General features: G+C 41.4%; 1 protein-coding gene across 4 annotated transcripts in view; it reads right to left on the bottom strand.

Annotated features, from left to right (window-relative positions):
* The window catches only part of HGF (hepatocyte growth factor), a 52474-nt gene that overhangs the window by 17421 nt on the left and 15901 nt on the right, over positions 1 to 19152 (bottom strand). For 3 of the 4 annotated variants that reach the window (XM_083399678.1, XM_083399679.1, XM_083399681.1), the window contains exons 3-8: positions 18145 to 18257; positions 17352 to 17466; positions 14086 to 14228; positions 13554 to 13674; positions 6712 to 6830; positions 1240 to 1414 (exon numbers count right to left, since the gene is read on the bottom strand). In XM_083399678.1, the coding sequence (XP_083255804.1) occupies positions 1240 to 1414; positions 6712 to 6830; positions 13554 to 13674; positions 14086 to 14228; positions 17352 to 17466; positions 18145 to 18257 (786 nt within the window). The remainder of the gene's footprint in view (positions 1 to 1239; positions 1415 to 6711; positions 6831 to 13553; positions 13675 to 14085; positions 14229 to 17351; positions 17467 to 18144; positions 18258 to 19152) is intronic. The other variant, XM_083399680.1, reaches the window with a different exon arrangement.

Below are 19152 nucleotides of genomic sequence, written 5' to 3'. Positions count from 1 at the left end.
CCAAGCACTGTGCACCTCTGTCTGCACTTGTGTGCATTCATTACCCAATCCTTTTGTTGTCGATGCCAAAGCTGGTCCTTCAAGAAGGGGGCTAAGGGGGAAGAAACTATTTGTTATCCTGCATATTTTCAGACATTAAAGTCTACACTAGCATGAATATAAAACCGAGCATTTCCGGATGGAAAGATCTGAATTTTTAGTAATGTTTAGTAAAAGTAAAGCACAGGTAACAACAATCATACTGGACACCCATTCACCCTGCATTGAAAAACAAGCACACTCTCGCAAAACCGTAGCATATGATCATGTCAGGATAACTTACCCTCAAACAAGATTCTTGTCATCAAGCTGCTACTGTGGCGAAGGTTTCTGACATGGACAGGTGACTGAAGCCTTGCATAGGACACAGCCAGCCAATTTAAGAGCTGAAGAATGAGCAGCTACAAGGGATCATGGTTCCACACAACCAGAGCTTCTATAAGTAGCAGGAATCCTAATTAGGAGGGGAAGAATTGATGCTGGGGCTTGCATCATTTCAACTAGTTCACCTGTAGATGTATTAGATTCCCTAGAAGGGAGAAGGGAACTTTCAGACAACTAGGAAATGGGGGGGGGTGTTGTGGGGGGAGCAGTGGCTTCTTAAAAATATCAGAGAGTTGAGAAGTTAGGAAGTTTTAGTGTTCAAGGTAAGATAAAGCCATGTTGCAGAAAAATCCCTGAATGACAGTTTAACACCTCTCCCAACTAGTCCCAAAACCTGTGACCAATTCACTTTTTTACCATCTTTCTTACTGGAAATGTTGGTGTGCCTCCATCACACCAGTATACATAGTCCATGTGCACACACATAAAACCACGACACTACAGGTTGCCAGGTACACAGTGAGAAGCTGGTACTAGACACCATCAGGCACTATGAATACACCACAACTTATGCGCCAGTTTTGCAGGCCAGAAAAAAGGCTCTGAAGATTCCCATATTGGATTGTTCATGGATCCATGAAATGAGTCCACCAAACATGGAGCAGTTATATAAATCAGATTCAGGTGAGTTTTCCCATAAGCAACACTTCAGAAACATAGCTACGATTCCTAGATAGTGTTTGACATGACAGTAAAGTATGTTTTATATCACACTCTACAAGTCACATGAGTATTTATTGGGTTGAAGATTAATAATGATTCTGCAAGTCATAATCACTGCCATTAAAATGGTGACACCCATGAGGCCCTACTCACTTGCATTTATAGTTCTGCGATGTGAAGTTGTGTTGATGAGGAGTCTGAGAGTCCCAAGGCTGACATTCAATGCCACTCCATATGGTGCTTATAGTTCCACGGTACCCGTCTCCTTGACCTCTGATGCATTCTCTCGTCTCAGCTGCTGCTGAAGAGCTGTCCACAACATTCTGAGCTAGAAAGATAGACATGGCTGTTGCTTTCCTTCCAGCAATGTATCCCCCGATGTAAGGGGAATGTTCTACAGTTCATCCTTTGATTCCTGCAGACCACTTAAAAGATACATTGGGTCCTAGGAAACAAGGCAACCCCTTAGGCTGAAATCTTATGCATATTTATGTGGGAGAGCTGGACCATAAAGAAGGCTGATCACCGAAGAATTGATGCTTTTGAATTATGGTGCTGGAGGAGACTCTTGAGAGTCCCATGGACTGCAAGAAGATCAAGCCTCTCCATTCTTAAGGAAATCAGCCCTGAGTGCTCACTGGATCCTGAAGCTGAGGCTCCAATGCTTTGGCCACCTCATGAGAAGAGAAGACTCCCTGGAAAAGACCCTGATGTTGGGAAAGATGGAGGGCACAAGGAGAAGGGGACGACAGAGGAAGAGATGGTTGGACAGTGTTCACGAAGCTACCAGCATGAGTTTGATCAAACTGCGGGAGGCAGTGGAAGACGGGAGTGCCTGGTGTGCTCTGGTCCATGGGGTCACGATGAGTTGTACACAACTAAACAACTAAACAACAAGCCCAACTGAACATTGTGAGACTTACTCTGAATAGGGATGGGAAAATATTGCACATTTCTCATTTTTCAGATCTTAAGTTCAGTTCTCCACCTTTCCTCATCATTTTGTGATTTTTTTTTAAAAAAAGTCTCCATGAAAATTCAGTAACATTTTAATACAATTTTCTTCCAATATGAAAAATCAGCAAGGCAATCTCCCCCAATATAACGCACCTGTGTAAGCTATTTTCACTAATACATGCATTTATATGCACAACCATTTTTGTATACATTACTTGGCTGGATAACTACAACTTGGAGAAGTTTGAATTTAGATGGAGGTTAGTCCACCCAGGACTTCACAGAAATTAAATTCCTCAAGCATTATGAATCTTAGCTAATAGCTACTTCCACATTAGGCTAGCACTGAATTCCAAAGAACTGAATGCCATCAGTTCAAATGTCGAATTGCTTTGCATGAGAAAGACTTTTATCTGCTGTGATTCTGTGACTGTTTTAAGATTTTGTTCTGCAACGCAGTAATGGATTTCATTTCCAAGGTTTTTCCTATTAATACAGTGGTACCTTGGTTTACGAACTTAATCTGTTCCAGAAGTCTGTTCTTAAACCAAAGCATTCTTAAACCAAGGCGAGCTTTCCCACAGCAGTGGGGACTCAATTTACAAATGGAACACACTCAACAGGAAGCAAAACATGTTCTTATTCCAAGGCAAAGTTCACAAACCAAAACACCTACTTCCGGGTTTGCAGCATTCTTAATCCAAGTTGTTCATAAACGAAGATGTTCTTAAACCAAGGTACCACTGTACTTCTGTTTGGACGTAAGCAGGAACACCACTAAACACCAGGTTTCTGCCTGCTAGATTGTAGTTTCCCAGAATGCAATTCACAGTGCCTTTCCCTCCCTGTGCCTGCGCAACAGCATGCTTCCCAAAGAGCAGAATACTAGGAATCCCTGTAAAGGCACTGTCTTTATGCACCCTGGCCTGAATTACCCATAGCTCAAACTTTATAAAGTCAATAAAATTTTGTGGGGTCACATCTGCTTGCACAATTAGGGTCTACTGTCTAACCTGGAATATAGATTAGTTTTTAAATGTAAAGTCTGCTGGTAAATACAAAGGTAATTCTTCAAGAGGCATCTTTTGTTGTTGTAACCCCAGTCATATAAACATGTACAAGACGAAATCTATTATAAACCCATCTAGCTACTTAAATCCCTGGTTCCACTTCAGTCAAAAGAGTATTTGCGCATGGAAAATTTAACACACAAATCAGTGTTTTGGCATCCTAGATTTGTTCTATGTAGATCACGCACAATTATGGATTAATGCAAAAGTATCTGATTTTTAAAATGAATACATTCCTACATTTAATATTCTAATGGCTTTATTAAGCTAATATTTGTGCACTTTAAAGAGTGGCTGTGCTTCTGTAAATCTGATATCAAATTCTCCCTAGAGTAATATGTTTGGAAAGCCAACAAGTTTCTCTGTCTCAAGACCTTTTGCAGATGTCTCTGCAAGCTGCACTCAGTCTGGCGTGGACTGTTTTGAACAGAATTCTGGAAAATGGTAGCTCCTCAAATGAGTCACTCAGGCAGGCAGGCACAAGGCTTATTTCTACTACTTACAAATTTGTGATAATTGGAAATGTTTATGGAACTGAGGCCGCATCAGGAACATAATTAGAGATATAAGGGATTGAATTTGCGACCTTATTCATGCAAAGTAAAACATGGGAAGTGAGTGCAAAGCATGGGCTGTACCACTAAGCTAATGGATTCTCTCTGTATCTAACATTATTTATTCCTGACTCCTCTAGAATACTAATGGTCATCACTGAGAGTATACCATTTGCAAAAGCAAATTTGCCTTTAACAGAAGTGTATGACAATCTGTGATGTTTTTGCAGCAAAGTGATTAGTTGCATCACATATTGTGTACTTTTGTAGGAATGTTAGAAAGGAGCTGTAACATAGAATGAATAACTCAGAAAAAACCAAATGTTACTGCAGAGAAAAATATCAAGCTACTCCTTAAGGAAACTGCAGTAATACAATTCAAGGACATTCAAACTCCTACTGGGGCATTAATGTTTTCTTGTGCAGAAGTTGTGCGTTTCCATTGCATTCTTTTTTTATGATCACATTGGTTCAGAGTCATTTCCTGACAAAGTGGTTCAGAGTCATTTCCTAAAGTGAGCCACTTGTAAAAAAATGCCCTGTTACCTACAGCTTGTGAATTGCAAATTCATGCAGGAAAGCGTGTTCTCCTTCATGGAGAGCAGGTGTTGCGGTGGGGGCCGCCAGGACACTCCAAAGTTGGGGGCGGGCTAATTGTTCGTTGGCCACTGATGCGATTGGGGCTTCCCTTGTTGTTGGGAAGAAGTTAATGTTGCCATTTGTTGATTGACAACCAGAAATGCTAAAACTCCTTGCACGAGGATAGGGCTTCCTCTTTTCGCCCGTGCATCAGATTGCCCGTCCCCCCCTCCCTAGAATTAGGGTTGTTCACTTTGACCTTGCTATGCCTGTCATGGGGTCATCTGCTCTTGGGGCAGGGGCCTGGTAGGAATTTTGTCCATCTGGCTGATTGGCTGGGGCCATTTGGTTTTTGCCTACTGCGTAGCAAATCGTCACAACTTGTAAGGTTGCGGTTAGGCATTGGTTTATGGTTTGGTTGGTTGAGGGGAAGTGGTTGAGTGCCTGCCCTTGGTAGGTTGAGTGCCTGCCCTTCTAATGCTGCTGCTGCAAGGGATTCCGTTAAAGGAATTGGGGGCTAACTATTGCTTGTCCACTCTGTCAAGGGGGCTCGGGCCATAGCAATGAGCTCCTGGTTGCATTTGGGGTGAGGGCAGGTTCCCTGCTCCACGTAACTCCCAAGTGTATTCCCCTATTCTGACTTTCGCATCGTGCGGAATGTCAGTCTGTCCCCCATGGTGGGGGCAGATAGTCGCAACCAATACCTAAGCAACCACTCACTAATTTGTATTTCAATAAAGTTGTGGCCAAAATTATGCCAAAAATCTTAAACAAAAAATTCTGTGTGATGTGTGAGTTATTGGGGTGGCCCTGGGGACCTCGACACGCAACAGCAAAGGCAGAATAATTCCCCTTAGGATTCTTAGGATTCCACAAGTAAATCAGTATATTTTAAAATGGCAAAGATCTTCTACTGGTTGTACACGATTCCTATCTTGCATTTCCAGTGCTTTTTCTGTGGGTACACAGGTGTATGCATACCCCTAAACATTTTATGAATCTAAGTTTGGCCTCATTGAGGGACAGTATTTCAATATGAGTAGGGAAATGAGAGGACCCCTGAACATTTTTTTGGGGGGGGGAGCACTGTGCATATCTCTCTACACTATTTCTGCACTCTGGCAAACTAGTGCACACCTGAACCCAAGTTAAAACAGGACAAAGGAAGTCTGAGAAGCCCCAAGCATGCAGGTCATCTCCCCAGGGAAGCCCACCTGGTGTCAACTTTGTTAATGTTCCAGCAGCAAGAAGACATTTTTGTTTCCCCAGGGATTCAGGCAGCACCAGTGATTGGATGTTTTGATCCTCACTGTGTTTATCTGTTTTTTATTATTGTATTTTTACTCTCATTTTAAATCACTTTGGAACTTTTCGTTGTGGGCAGCAATATATAAATTTAATAAACCTAAACCTTCAAACTATTTATTTATAATACTAGAAAACTGGGTTTCCTATATGAGATTCATGAGCAAATAGATTACCACTCCAAGAAAAGGTAAAATGCTCTTTAGCATTTTCAGGCTCACAGAAGAGAGAAGCAGCCTCAAAATGTTTGGAACATGCCAAGTCTAAGCAAGATCGGGTCTTTGATCGGTTTAGTTTGGACGTCAAACATTCAGGTAGCATGAAGTCCAGATGGCAATAAATGCACCAGATGTTTGTATTCTCAGGAGAGATTTTTCAGCACTGTTTAGTATGCTAATTGCTAACATAAAAGTAAAAACTGCTAGACAGTCACTTCTGAGATATTATTTGTTACCTTAAATAGCAAGGTCTCATACATATTGCATTGCTTAAGTGGATTGCAGGGAAAGATAAAGGATTTGCTAGATGTATGCTGAAGCGGACCTCTTATCTTTTCCCACACCAATAAGAACTCTGACCTCAGGAGACCTGCAGCAGCATTGATCTAATATAGTTGTTTTTAAACTGGGTTTTCAAGAACTCTGGGGCAACACAGGAGCTTCAGAGGGTGCTTAGAGGGAAGATAGACATTGTCTACCACTGCAACCTTCAATACAGTGCTTCAGAGGGTGCTTATGCATTTTCTAGGTCTCATCTGTACATGCACCTTTGCTTGTGCCCAGGCAAACTCTGTCTCATAAATTCTGAGCTGTTACCCTTAAAATCTGCTTTCAAGACTAATTGTATTATTAGGCCTGCAGCTTCCAGGGAAATTTATGCATGTGGAGAGGGATTGATGGAGCCTGTGTGATCTGAGGGCAAGGCCAGAAATGTAGCACCCACGCCCCAGAAATTGCATGAGGAGTCTTTTACACATAAAATGCACCAAGAGGGCTGGGGAGAGCATATTAGGCAAGAGAACAGGGGAACGACTAAACATAAGCAACAGGACTGAAGCCTACAGACAATATAACAGGGTTGCCACGCAGTGAAGAGACAATCTCAGATAGCCTAGATTAAGGAAAGGGGAAAGTCACAATAAATATTTGCCTTAAACTCACCACACGTTTTAATTGTGCAAAACTCCCAGGGGGTGTTTGGGTCAAGAGTGTAGCACCACGGCCTCGGCTTATTATCTGGATTGCGGCAGTAATTATCATCAAGCCCTTTGTCAGGATATCTGCAAAGCACACCGACAAGCACGTCAACCAAGTCAGCCTGGCAAGGCTACACAGGCACACAAGATGCAGCCCAAATGACCTCCAGCCTGATAGGGTGCTGAGGCAGTTGGGGCAAACAGGAACCCTAACATGTGGGGTGCCAAATACCTACAGATGTGGGAGGAGGAGTTGCCATCAAAAAGCAGTCCGCAGCTGTAATATCTGGAGGAGAACAGTTTTGATATGCTGCAGGGCATCTAACGGGGTCACTCTGCTAATTGGGCAACCTCCCATTAGTGTCTGGCTTGACACGATACCTTTACTCCCTATCTTCAAATGGCCCAATTAAATGTGGACAATATAAACACTTCCTGGCATGCCAGACTCATTAAGGAAATGGGTTCAACAGTCCTGGGTTCAAACTGGAAGCTATTTTCAATAAACTTTGTGCTAATGATAGCTCTATTTTTAGAAGTCTACTTATTCTGAGGCCATGCCCTCATTTCCAGCACTGCAAGGAGGAAAAATGCAGTTTTCCTCTGCCCTCCTTTATCTTGTCAATATTTTTTTCTCCTTTTAATTATTTCCATACCCTTTGTCCTGGAATTACGGAAAGAAGTGAAGGGGGTAATTGAGACAACTGTCAGTTTCTTGAATGAATAGCATTTGCTTATTCTTTGAGAAATAATTGTTTATATTACATTTATTATACATGGTATGTATAATAAAGTAAAAACCTTTATGTTTAAGTTTATGTTTATGTTTATGAAAGTAAAGTTCTTTTGAATATTAAAAGTCTGGACACTGTATAGTCTTTACAAAGAAGCTGTCAATCACCTGGAAGAGTTATTTAGCTTCCTAGCTGTAAGCTACTCTGCTACTTTGCATATCATCAAAATTTATTTGATGCTTGGACTCAGCCTCTGAGTAAATCTAGACAAGGTCTAGCTGTAACAGAGTAGCAGCTTTCTAAAAGGTAGTAAAAATCCTTCTCTTTTCTCTCTCTCCTTCTGACACTCTCTCTCTCTCTCTCTCTCTCTCTCTCCAATTACATTTAACGCTCTCCATCAGTGCTTGTTATTTCTATGGATTCCAGGCAATTGTGATTAACAATAGATAGAAAGGCTCTTCCCAGGCATTTCTCAGCTTTAATGGGTCATTAATTTCATGCTTCCCCCTTACTTTACAACTTAACCTGCTATTTAGGTGGCCACTATAATAAGTTAGTAATGCAAGTATAATTGACACTTCCATTTAGTGACTGAAATTTAAAACGTATGCTGCTAATCAAGGCCAAGCTGCATATCCCAAACTCTGGACCTCCAGGGGAAACATTTAAAGGCAATTGCTCTATCATCTACGTGAATTATTTTATTAGACTACACAGCATGTGCTTTTGTTTACATTCCCTGGAGTTGCCATTTCAGAGGAGAATTGCAGACAGAACTGAAAACATTGGTCTTGGTCAATCAAAAAACACCATGTACTGATGAAACCTCTACCCCTATAACACCAAATATCTGTGGAAATGAATCTAGGTTGTATCCAACTAAGACATACCCAGAGCTGAAATAAGAAAGTTACCGGTATGTTATAAGTACTGACAATGCCATAGCAAGAGTTAAGACTGGGCATGTTTTTGGTGGGTTGGGGGCCAAAAGTCAGAGGAAACCCTGAGATTTTAAATAGGTAGTTGCAGTCTCCCAGTTTCACATACTCAAGTTCTTGCTGGCTTTTGTTTTTGTTGTTTTAATAAGAGTTTATGCAAAAGATATTCCAGAAGGACAACAGAATCTTATGCAACTCATTACTTTGCAGAGTTTTGATTTTTTTAAAAAAAAACCGGGGGTCCCTAATTTCATCATATTGGCATTTTGCTATTTATAGCAACTCTATAGGATCCTGTGCTATATGTCAATTGTTTACAATTAAGCTGTAGTGGCCTAGAGCTACAAAACAATGACATGTGGTTGATCTGCTGCTATACTGTGTCTTCCCTCAACACACACTCGGGGGGTGGTGGTTTGGGGTTCCCCAGTAGTGTTAAAAAGCAATGGCACAATTGCTTCTAAGCCTGATTTCTCCAGACCCGCTGGCTGTTGGCACAGCCTTTCTAGTCAGCAGGGAGCGGGCAGAACTATGCTAAATTCTACTCTTTAAATTTATCAGCTGCAGAATGAAGTAGAGAAATGTAGGAAGCCTGTGGTTTATTGCTTTAGAAAACTCTTGAACTCCCATCACCACTATCAAGACCCAATGTGCAGTAACTGGCTTCTTTTCTGCTCCTCTGCTGTTGATTCACCTCCCAGTTTCAGCTTCCTTTTGCTGGTACTGTACAGAAATTTGTATCAATACAAGCAGCAGTGTGCTGTCTGAATGAGAGTCCTCAGGTCTGACTGGGTGTTACATATACTCATGTAGGTCTTCAATCCTGGTGACTCCATCAATGCACTTGGAGTTCCCACCTGCAATGCACAAGCCAGGTGGGCTGACAGAGACATTTTCCAAGGGCTGCAATGCTCTCAATGCCTGCTTTCCAAACCTTTCCCTGTGAATTTTGCTCTCAGTCTGATAAAATCAATATGCCAACATAATATCCAATCTTTTGGGTGTGTAGTATAGCAATGAAACTCCCCTATTAGTCTTCTCATCACTTGACCCTGGCATCCTTCTGGACCGTCTAGGTGGGTTGGGAGCTGGGGGCACTGTTATGCAGTGGTTTGGCTCCTTCCTCCTGGTCCGTCTCCAAAACGTGGGGGGGGGGGGATGAGTGTTCAGACCCCTGTGCACTCACTTGTGGGGTACCTCAGGGCTCTGTCCTCTCCCCCATGTTTTTCAACATCTATATGAAGCCGCTAGGAGAGACCATCAGAGGGTTTGGGTAACTATTACCCAAGTAATCCAGAATGCGGAAGCTAGACAGGTGACTGGGAGCAGCCACTGGGACCACATAATACTGGTCCTGAAAGACCTACATTGGCTCCCAGCACATTTCAAGCACAATTCAAATGTTGGTGCTGACCTTTAAAACCCTAAACAACCTCAACCCTGTACACCTGAAGGAATGAGAAGCTTAGATCCCCATAACCTAAAGGTAAAGGACCCCTGACAATTAAGTCCAGTAGTGAACGACTCTGGGGTTGCTGCGCTCACCTTGCTTTACTGTCTGAGGGAGCCGACATTTGTCCACACACAGTTTTTCCGGGTCATGTGGTCAGCATGACTAAGCCGCTACTGGCGAAACCAAAGCAGTGCATGGAGATGCCGTTGGCCTTCCCGCCAGAGCAGTACCTATTTATCTACTTGCACTTTGATGTGCTTCTGAACTGCTAGGTTATCACCTGATAAAAAAACATCATGGACAGGACCCCGAATTTAGAACTATCACAAAGAACAAACACACAAGGCTGGCCCAGGCCAAGTGTCCTTCCTCTCTCCTGTCACAAGGGAAATGTGTGATGTGATATTATCATGTTGCACACTTCCTTGTGGCCACCTGTTTATTAATTTAATAAATATATATGCTGCTTTTCAAGAAAAATCTGTCCCAAAGTGGTTTACAAGCCACATATAAAATAAAATTCAAACATCACAAAAACAGCATAACATTTCAAAATCTTACGAAAATCATGAGAACTGAGCCTAATCCAGCCTTTCTCAACCTGTGGGTCCCCAGATGTTATTGAACTACAACTCCCATCACCCCTAGCTAGCAAGGCCAGAGCTCAGGGATGATGGGAGTTGTAGTCCAACAACATCTGGGGACCCACAGGTTGAGAACGGCTGTGATCCAATGTGATATACAAATTTTCATTATCAGCTAAAAATGGGGAAGCTCTGCAACTCAGTTCAAGTTAGCTGCTAATGACAGTGGTAAAGAAATAAGACTTTTCACAGTCACGCACAGCATCAGTATCAAAAGCCCGCCATGTAAATACACCACATCGTGCATTTCCATTAAGACATGTTATTTACACCATCACCTACACCTAGCAAACAATTTCTGCCTGATTCAGGAATCAGGCATGAGATAAAATGTGGAGCCGGTTGCAGGCCACCGTTCCTGTAGTTAATGAACAAGTGTTCCAATACTGTTAGCAACTGGTTTCCAAGTAGATTACAGTGAAAAAAATATCACTTGTTATGCAAGTGGAGCGCAAAATGAGTTAATGACCATTCCAAGGTCACAAACAATGTCTATGGAAGGAGGACATGGAACCGCATACCAATTCCCTTATTTCCAGCCGTATGATCACACAGCTCATTGCAATGGAAGCAAGAACAATGTTCGTAAACGCAAGCTGGTTAAAAGTAACTGTTATGATTAAAAGTCAATTCCAACGTGAGCTAGAGTTTATGAAATCCTATCTACTGGACTCCAGTTAAAAGGCAGCAGAATTAAGTAGCCTGTAGATAAGACAACCGGGACGCTGGTGGCGCTGTGGGTTAAACCACAGAGCCTAGGACTTGCTGATCAGAAGGTCAGCGGTTCGAATCCCTGCGACGGGGTGAGCTCCCATTGCTCGGTCCCTGCTCCTGCCAACCTAGCAGTTCAAAAGCACGTCAAAGTGCAAGTAGATAAATAGGTACCGCTCTGGCGGGAAGGTAAACAGAAGCAGCTTAGTCATGCTGGCCACATGACCCGGAAGCTGTACTGGCTCCCTCGGCCAGTAAAATGAGATGAGCACCGCAACCCCAGAGTCAGTCATGACTGGACCTAATGGTCAGGGGTCCCTTTACCGTTACTAGATAAGTCAACTGCTCTCCATATACTGTATTTAAGCACTACTTTACCACTTTAACAGCCATAGAAGATCCTGGCAACCATACTTTGCTAAGGATGCTGACCTCACAGAGCTACAACTCCCAGGATTCTCCATGTCTGTGAAAGTGGAATAATAGTGCTTCAAATGTATGGTGTGGGTGTGACCTCAACATTCAAAGGCAAATAATTTTCTTATGCAATTCATATCAATGCAAATATATATCCTACACTATAGGACATATCTACACTGCAAATTAAAGTTTGATGTATACCAATTTAACTGCCATGGCTTTAACAGAATATTATTCACCTAATATTATTATTATATGTATTTTTTCCATTAAGGGTTCTAAGTCCCCCTCACAGATCTACTGTTCCAAGTGTTTACTGAAGAGAAAGAATAACTATTAAACTAGTTTACATCTACAGTGTAGATACCGCCCCCCCAGGACCATTCTGCATGGCCTAAATTACGGTACTCAATCAGCTCCTTTTGAAGGACTCTAAAGTACAGATCACACTGTATGCTTGGATAACAGCCTATAAGAACAAACCCTTTTTAGTCTGCAGTGTCCTTGCATTGGCTCAGAATCACGTTTTTGGCATGAAGGACGGTAAATACTGCAACAACTTAAGTAACTGTCCAAAACCAAAACTCACAGCAATGAACATTGCCTTCAGCCAATGTTTTTTTGTCTGTGGTGTGGGGGGATGGAAGATAAATATTAGATCACTATCAAATATTAGCAAAACAAAACATTTATAGCTTTAATAGGCAAAGGATCAAAAATCTGAGAAGCTTAAAGGTTAAGTATTCTGGTAGAGATTTATGGAGGACAGTAAAGATTAAGCTCATAAATATTTTCAATTATTTAAGTCACTTTGATAACAAGCTATTTAAAGCTGGTTGGGGTTTTTTAGAGATATCTGTACCTGTGTGTGCATGGTCTCTCTTCTTTCACTCTCTCGTTCATTAAACCCTAGTTATGCTATTAAGATTACCTCATGCTTTTAATTAGAAGCTTTTATGAGCAAACATAAAAGTGAGTTACTTCTACTACTCAATCAATATGAAGTTTAACAATTTCCAATGCTATGTATGGTTGTAGTCCAAAGTTCATTAAAATTAATGAGGATTGTACATGATTCAGTACATCATAGATTGTATAGGGTTTATGTTAAACAATTAACATTCAAATGAATGGAACACCACTGACATTGGTTTGGGCTTGACACATGAACGCTCATGGATTGGGTGATAGCTCCAACATCTACTCAAGTTGCAGGTAGCAATATTCCTACAGTCTACTTTTCAAAAGCAAGCAATGAAAAACTATGTCTGCTATAGAGGATTCACATACCCAGATAAAACGTTTTTCTGGGCCTAAATAAAAGCGGTGGCTTTCCATTCAAAGTGCTGGTTTTGACCTTTAAAGGCTTCACAGCTTGGGGGGAGGAGACCTATAGGATTGCCTAGATTCACATCCTATAAGACCTTTCACAACATCCCTTCTTAGGTGTCCCCATCATCTGGGCCTTTTTAGTGGTGGTGCTCCAGTCATGGAATGCTATCCTCAGAGAGACTCACTTTACGCATACATTGTTATCATTCTGATGCCATTCTGAGGCATTCTTATTTTCTCACGCCCTTTCATTTCAGTTAGTTTCTTCTCTGCTGAAGGTTTTCATGCCATCTTTAGATTCTGCTATTTCTCCTTTCTCTGTGCTCTGCATTTTTTGTTTCCTTATTTTTAAGCTACCCTGGCAACTCATTGGAAGGGCAAGACAAACATCATTCTAGTTACTAATTAAATGCATGAATGAAGGGTTGAAATCCAATTCATGACGGAAAAAGGTGTGCATTGCAATGTTTCCAATAGCCCACAGGCAGCAACATTGCAACAGTCTTGTCTCAAAAAGACAGACAGGTTCTATTCACAATCTGTACTTCCTTAAAATAAATGAAGAGCATTTTTACTTCTCTGGTCGAAATGGGTGCCTGTGTGGTCTCTGAAGGTCCCAGCGTTGACATTCCTTGCCAGTTTCTGTGTGGTCCATAGGGCCTCTATAGCTTTCGCCATGGCACGTCATGCATTCAGCTGAAAGTACAGAAAAGTGACTCTTTTCTAGGATAGTGACTTGAGCTCAACACCTCATTCCAATACTGCAGATAAAAGCATATGTCAACAAATAGCAGCCCCCTGTTAGATTCACATGGTCTTCTATAAAATTAATTATGGTTTTTATCAATTTTTGCCTAATGTGAAATCTGAAGTAAGAATGGAGGTTTTTCTGTTGCCAAAACATCCAAGGACTTTTAAGAGTTTCCAAAAGGCAGCCTAGATTGTCACAAAGTTTGAATCTTAAGCGTCAAGAAAACGTTGTCTAATAATTATCAGAATCTAAGCTGCACTCAAAAGACAGATATTTGTGATGTGTCGTATTTGTAAAGTTAATTCTGCTTCTGCACAAAACTGAAATCAAATAATGGTTGACCTTCTGGGTGTTACCTTCTGAACAGAGGGGAATGTCACAGGGTTCATGACGCTTCGTTGGGCTGCTTGTAAAGCACCAGGGGCCGCCTTCCTCTCCTCTGGGATTGCGGCAGTAGTTTTCACGTAGATCTTTACCTCGATAGCTCGAAGGCAAAAAGCTAGTTTTAAAATGACAATCATTACAGTATAAGAGCATGCAAACTTTGCCACGAACCTTAATAATTAGTTTATCTGACTCCTATATATTTATTTAATAAATGTTAACTGCCGGCTGACTTTCCTGCACAAGTTAAAAATAATACTTGAAAACTATACAGTAAAGCAGTAGAGAACAAAAATGTAGCCAGGCAAACAGCAGCAAAGAGCATCTGTGAGCTAGAACTGTACCAGTTGGTTTTGCCGGTGCCAAATAATATCTTCCTCTGCAATTATTAATTAGACTCCCTAATTTTACACCCAAGTCTACTACTTTACATATGCTTATCATCCAGGCCAGGTATGGTATTAATTTATATTATACACCTGAGTACATTTAACGGCAATTGTTGGCTAGAATAGGACAGAATGAACATATAACACCAGTTCTGCCTTGGCTGAACAGGTTACCAATTCATTTCCAGGCTCACTTCAAAGACCTGGTTTTGACCTATCATATGCAGCTCATATGCTAGAAACATCTCTTTTTTCTGGAGTAAAGAGAAGAGGTGCCTTTCTCATGTAGTCCCTATTTTTCCTTATTTCCTCTTCCAGGCTATCAATCTTTCATAACCTCTTTGCTAAGGACAGCTTCAGGGAAGCTTTTCTGACAGAGAATTACATTCCATGTGTGTGTCTAACAATGGTATGCCCTTGTGTTTTGAGGTATTATGGAAATTTCCTCCCCCACCTCTTTCATCAGAAAGTCCTAAGCTTGGGAAAGATAAGCATTAAATGCAAGCCAGCAACATTCAATCCAGATTGCCCTAAATATGTTATCATACAGCCTTTCATATAGAACAACAAAAAAATTCTTGTTACAGTTTTGGAGGATGAGATCCAATCCTGTCTACTAGCTTTCCAAAGTTCTGCTGGGACACAAGGGCCAGTTTTTGCTTGCCAGTGCTACATGGGCACATGACTTGGAAGCATAAAAGAATGTCACAAGCAGGCAGGGCTCACCATGAAGCATCACTTTGGCAGGCAACTAAAGGAGCCTCAGTGCTGCCTGAAAAATGTGCTCCCAAACTTCAATGTGCTGACAGTGTCTACATATTGAGCGTTGTTTGCCTGCACTTGTGCACATACCAAAGGTAATTATGTAGAGGTCACAGGTAAGTGTGCACTGGGTCCCACCTTTATCTAAACACAACAAATAAGCAGCAAGAGCAATTCTAGGGGAAGAACACTTCTAAAAAGTAGCTTGAAGTTGATCACCGTGATGCTCATCAACTCTATTGTACTAACTAGACAATTCCCAGATTTTTTTTTTTTTTTGCAGAAAATGGCAATGAAATCTACTCTACAGAACCTTTTTATTACAGAAATTTATAACAAAATCTACTGGACAGAATTTTTCTTCCTTAAGAATCCTATATAAAAAAATATTTTGCCCATACAATGAGGAGGTTAAGGGGTGATATGATAGCCATGTTCAAATATATAAAAGGATGTCACATAGAGGAGGGAGAAAGGTTGTTTTCTGCTGCTCCAGAGAAGCGGACATGGAGCAATGGATCCAAACTACAAGAAAGAAGATTCCACCTAAACATTAGGAAGAACTTCCTGACAGTAAGAGCTGTTCGACAGTGGAATTTGCTGCCAAGGAGTGTGGTGGAGTCTCCTTCTTTGGAGGTCTTTAAGCAGAGGCTTGACAACCATATGTCAGGAGTGCTCTGATGGTGTTTCCTGCTTGGCAGGGGGTTGGACTCGATGACCCTTGTGGTCTCTTCCAACTCTATGATTCTATGATTCTATGAAATCCAAAATAGGGAAACATCTGCTAAACCATGAACCCCGGTTCAGACAACACACTCAGCCAAACGGTGGCTTGTTCAGCACAATGCAGAGGTAAAATTGTGTCCCTGCCGTGAGTGGGTGTGGATTTCACCACCACTACCTAGAAGAGACACAAGAAGAGGCTTTTCCAAGGGAAAGGGGGTGGCAGTCAAGGCGAGGTAACCACTCACGGGGAAGCAAACTGGGGCTAATAAGGCCACTCCACTCCTTCCTCATTCTCAAAGCAGCCACAATCTCTTTTCTGAGCTCCTTCACACTAAGCCATCATTTTACTTAGTGTTACGTGCAAACTGGGCTCCCAACTTTAGCCATGAATATTTTTAAAGCTGGAATGATCATGAAACCACTCTTTATGTGAAAGAATTTCAAAAGACTTCTCTTATCTGGCTTTTGCAATACTTGATTCTTTATGCATTTCCCAGGATATGTGTTCTTCACAGAAAATGCCCAAAAACATTAATCTATGATTACATTGTCTGTTTATATTTCAGTGAATGGTCTCCAAATACAAGTATTCCAGATTTAGTACAATTTAACTTCCGTTTTCTCTCCTTACAATATGTTGGAATATCATACATCCAATAGCACGAATCTAGCCACCCCAGTGTAATAAATTATGGATTAACCTCAACATTTGGAGAGAAAATTCAAGATTCTCACAGTTTTCACTTATCATTAATGAAAATTAAGCACTTCCTCTGCTTTGAGGGCCCCCATCCTGCCCTGTCCTCCATCCAGCACTGCTGTCTCAACGTACAGCACTTTTCAAGAACCACTTCAGCTTTTCTGATGTATATATGGAAATCATTCTAGTGTACACTTTAAAAATAAAATGATAATGCAACAAACTTGTGTTTCCCAATATGTACACCATACAGAGATCATCTGCAGCCTTAGATCTGCAGGTGCATTTCCTGTCAACTGCCCAGTTGTTCATATGATGGTCATCTTTCAATGTCTAAACACAAAAGATGGAGCAAGCTTGTTTTCTCCTGCTCCGGAGGGGAGGACTCAAATCAATGGATTCAAGTTACAAGAAAGGAGATTCCGACTAACAACAGGAAAAACTTTCTGATGGGAAGAGCTGTCTGACAGTGGAAAAGTCTCCTTTGGAAGCTGGTGGACTCTTCTTCCTTGGGATTCCTGCATTGCAGGGGGTTGGACTAGATAACCCTTGGGGTCCCTTCCAGTTCCACAATTTTATGATTCTATTATCAATGAAAGGAAAGGAAATTGGCAGGAGAAAGTTATGTAAGACTGGGTTCTTGTGATCTCCTCAATCTTACCTGTGTTCATGAGGTATTGTGGAATTCCATGCCTGACACCGAATGCCACTTTTTGTGACTGATATGGTTCCCTTATAATTTGCTCCTTTACCAATGATACAATTTCTGACATAGTCTGTGGGAGATGAATCGTAAAACAAAGCAGATAAATGGAAGACCTCACCTTTTATTAGTGAATAAAAATGCATAGAAATTTAGCAAGTGTACTTTTATACTCACACATAATAAAGGTCAACTCATCTTGCTTTGTGCCAATTGTTCATGACTAGTACTATTTTTAAAAATCTAAAATTCCATACAATAATTTGTTAAATGTTTGGGCCAGTATCCAAAGAACTATGCAACTAATTCTGTGCACCAAGGGGGGCTCTGAGCTTCTGTTTCTCAAACAGCACCACCCCAGTGCCAAATGGCAAAGCGATGAGAGTCAAAATAGTTCAGAGAATGAGCCTGCTGTTCAAAGTAAACAACATCAAATCATTGGCCACTTACAAGTTCTTGGCCTTACCTATATTTATTCACTCTTTAAAACCTTTGTTGGGACATAAGAAAATGTTCTGTTTAGTTTCATTAATTTAATCCTGCAGCTAAACAAGGAGTTTTACTTGACTTTTTTCCTGGAACTGTTCTTTTCAGTTCCCCATCTGACCCTTGGAATGAAAATGGTTCCCCATCCCTGTATTAGAACTAAAGGGAGGGAGGTTCACAATAGCCAATGAGACATTATACTAACTCACTCACTCAGGCAGGCTTTCTTGTCTATAATGCCATGGCTAACGAATAAGCAACTTACCTTTCTTTTCATACAGGTCAAATGTGTTGTCTTCCCTGCTCCTCACTCCATTTTCTAGGGCAGTAAAGGAAAACCAATGGCAGCGTTTGGAAGCCTTATCAAATGCAAAAGCCCTGTGCAGAAAATGGGATGAATAAATAGTAAAACTCTAGTAAGATGTCCAACTCTGTTTGGGAAGGAAGAAGTCTCAGTCTGACTGAGGAGACTCTCGGCCCTTGACAGACAGAATGCAACATCTGGCCCTAACAAATGCTGAGGTTTTTCCTCTGAACTTCCATGAATCCACTCCCCATTCCCCTCTTTCAAAATGGGAACGAATCACTAGCGGGTTCAGGGAGATCTTGCATTGCTACCAATAATGCAAGTCAGATACTATTTGCTACTCATTGTTAGAAGCCTAGAAAAGTACAAACGTGATGATGATGATGATCCAATGGCTTCCAACCTTGCTTCCAGTGGCTCTTGGGGGGTAGGAGTAATGGCTGTCCTCACTGACATCACATGATGGCTGTCACTTTTCTCACCCCAAGAATATCTCATGGATTTTTGCTATGTTATTATGTAACATTATTCCCTATTCTGTTTCCAGTAACAAAGCCAGTGTGGTGTAGTGGTTAAGAGCAGTAGATTCGTAATCTGGGGAACGGGGTTCGATTCCCCGCTCCTCCACATGCAGCTGCTGGGTGACCTTGGGCCAGTCATGCTTCTTTGAAGTCTCTCAGCCCCACTCACCTCACAGAGTGTTTGTTGTTGTCCCCAAAAAGGTCTTACAGTTTCACATACACACACAAATCCAAAATCAAATCAATCTTGAGGGGGGAGGTATTTGCACTCTATTCTGCAAAAAAAAAAAAGCAATGTAACCCCCCCCCCCCAATCCTGGGCCAAATAGTTTCACATAGTTTTAGCAGAAATCTTCTTCTTTGTTGTATCTGTTCTGAGAGAGGGGACAGTGGGCTTTCCAAGTGGCTCTCTTGGCCAGAGCTGGGAATAACAGTTTTCAGGAGT

Source organism: Podarcis tiliguerta (assembly GCF_965153285.1).
Source record: "Podarcis tiliguerta genome assembly, chromosome: 10".
In the NCBI taxonomy this organism is placed as follows: domain Eukaryota; kingdom Metazoa; phylum Chordata; class Lepidosauria; order Squamata; family Lacertidae; genus Podarcis; species Podarcis tiliguerta.
Note: the sequence above shows the minus strand (reverse complement) of the source record. Positions and strands in the feature narration are given on the sequence as shown.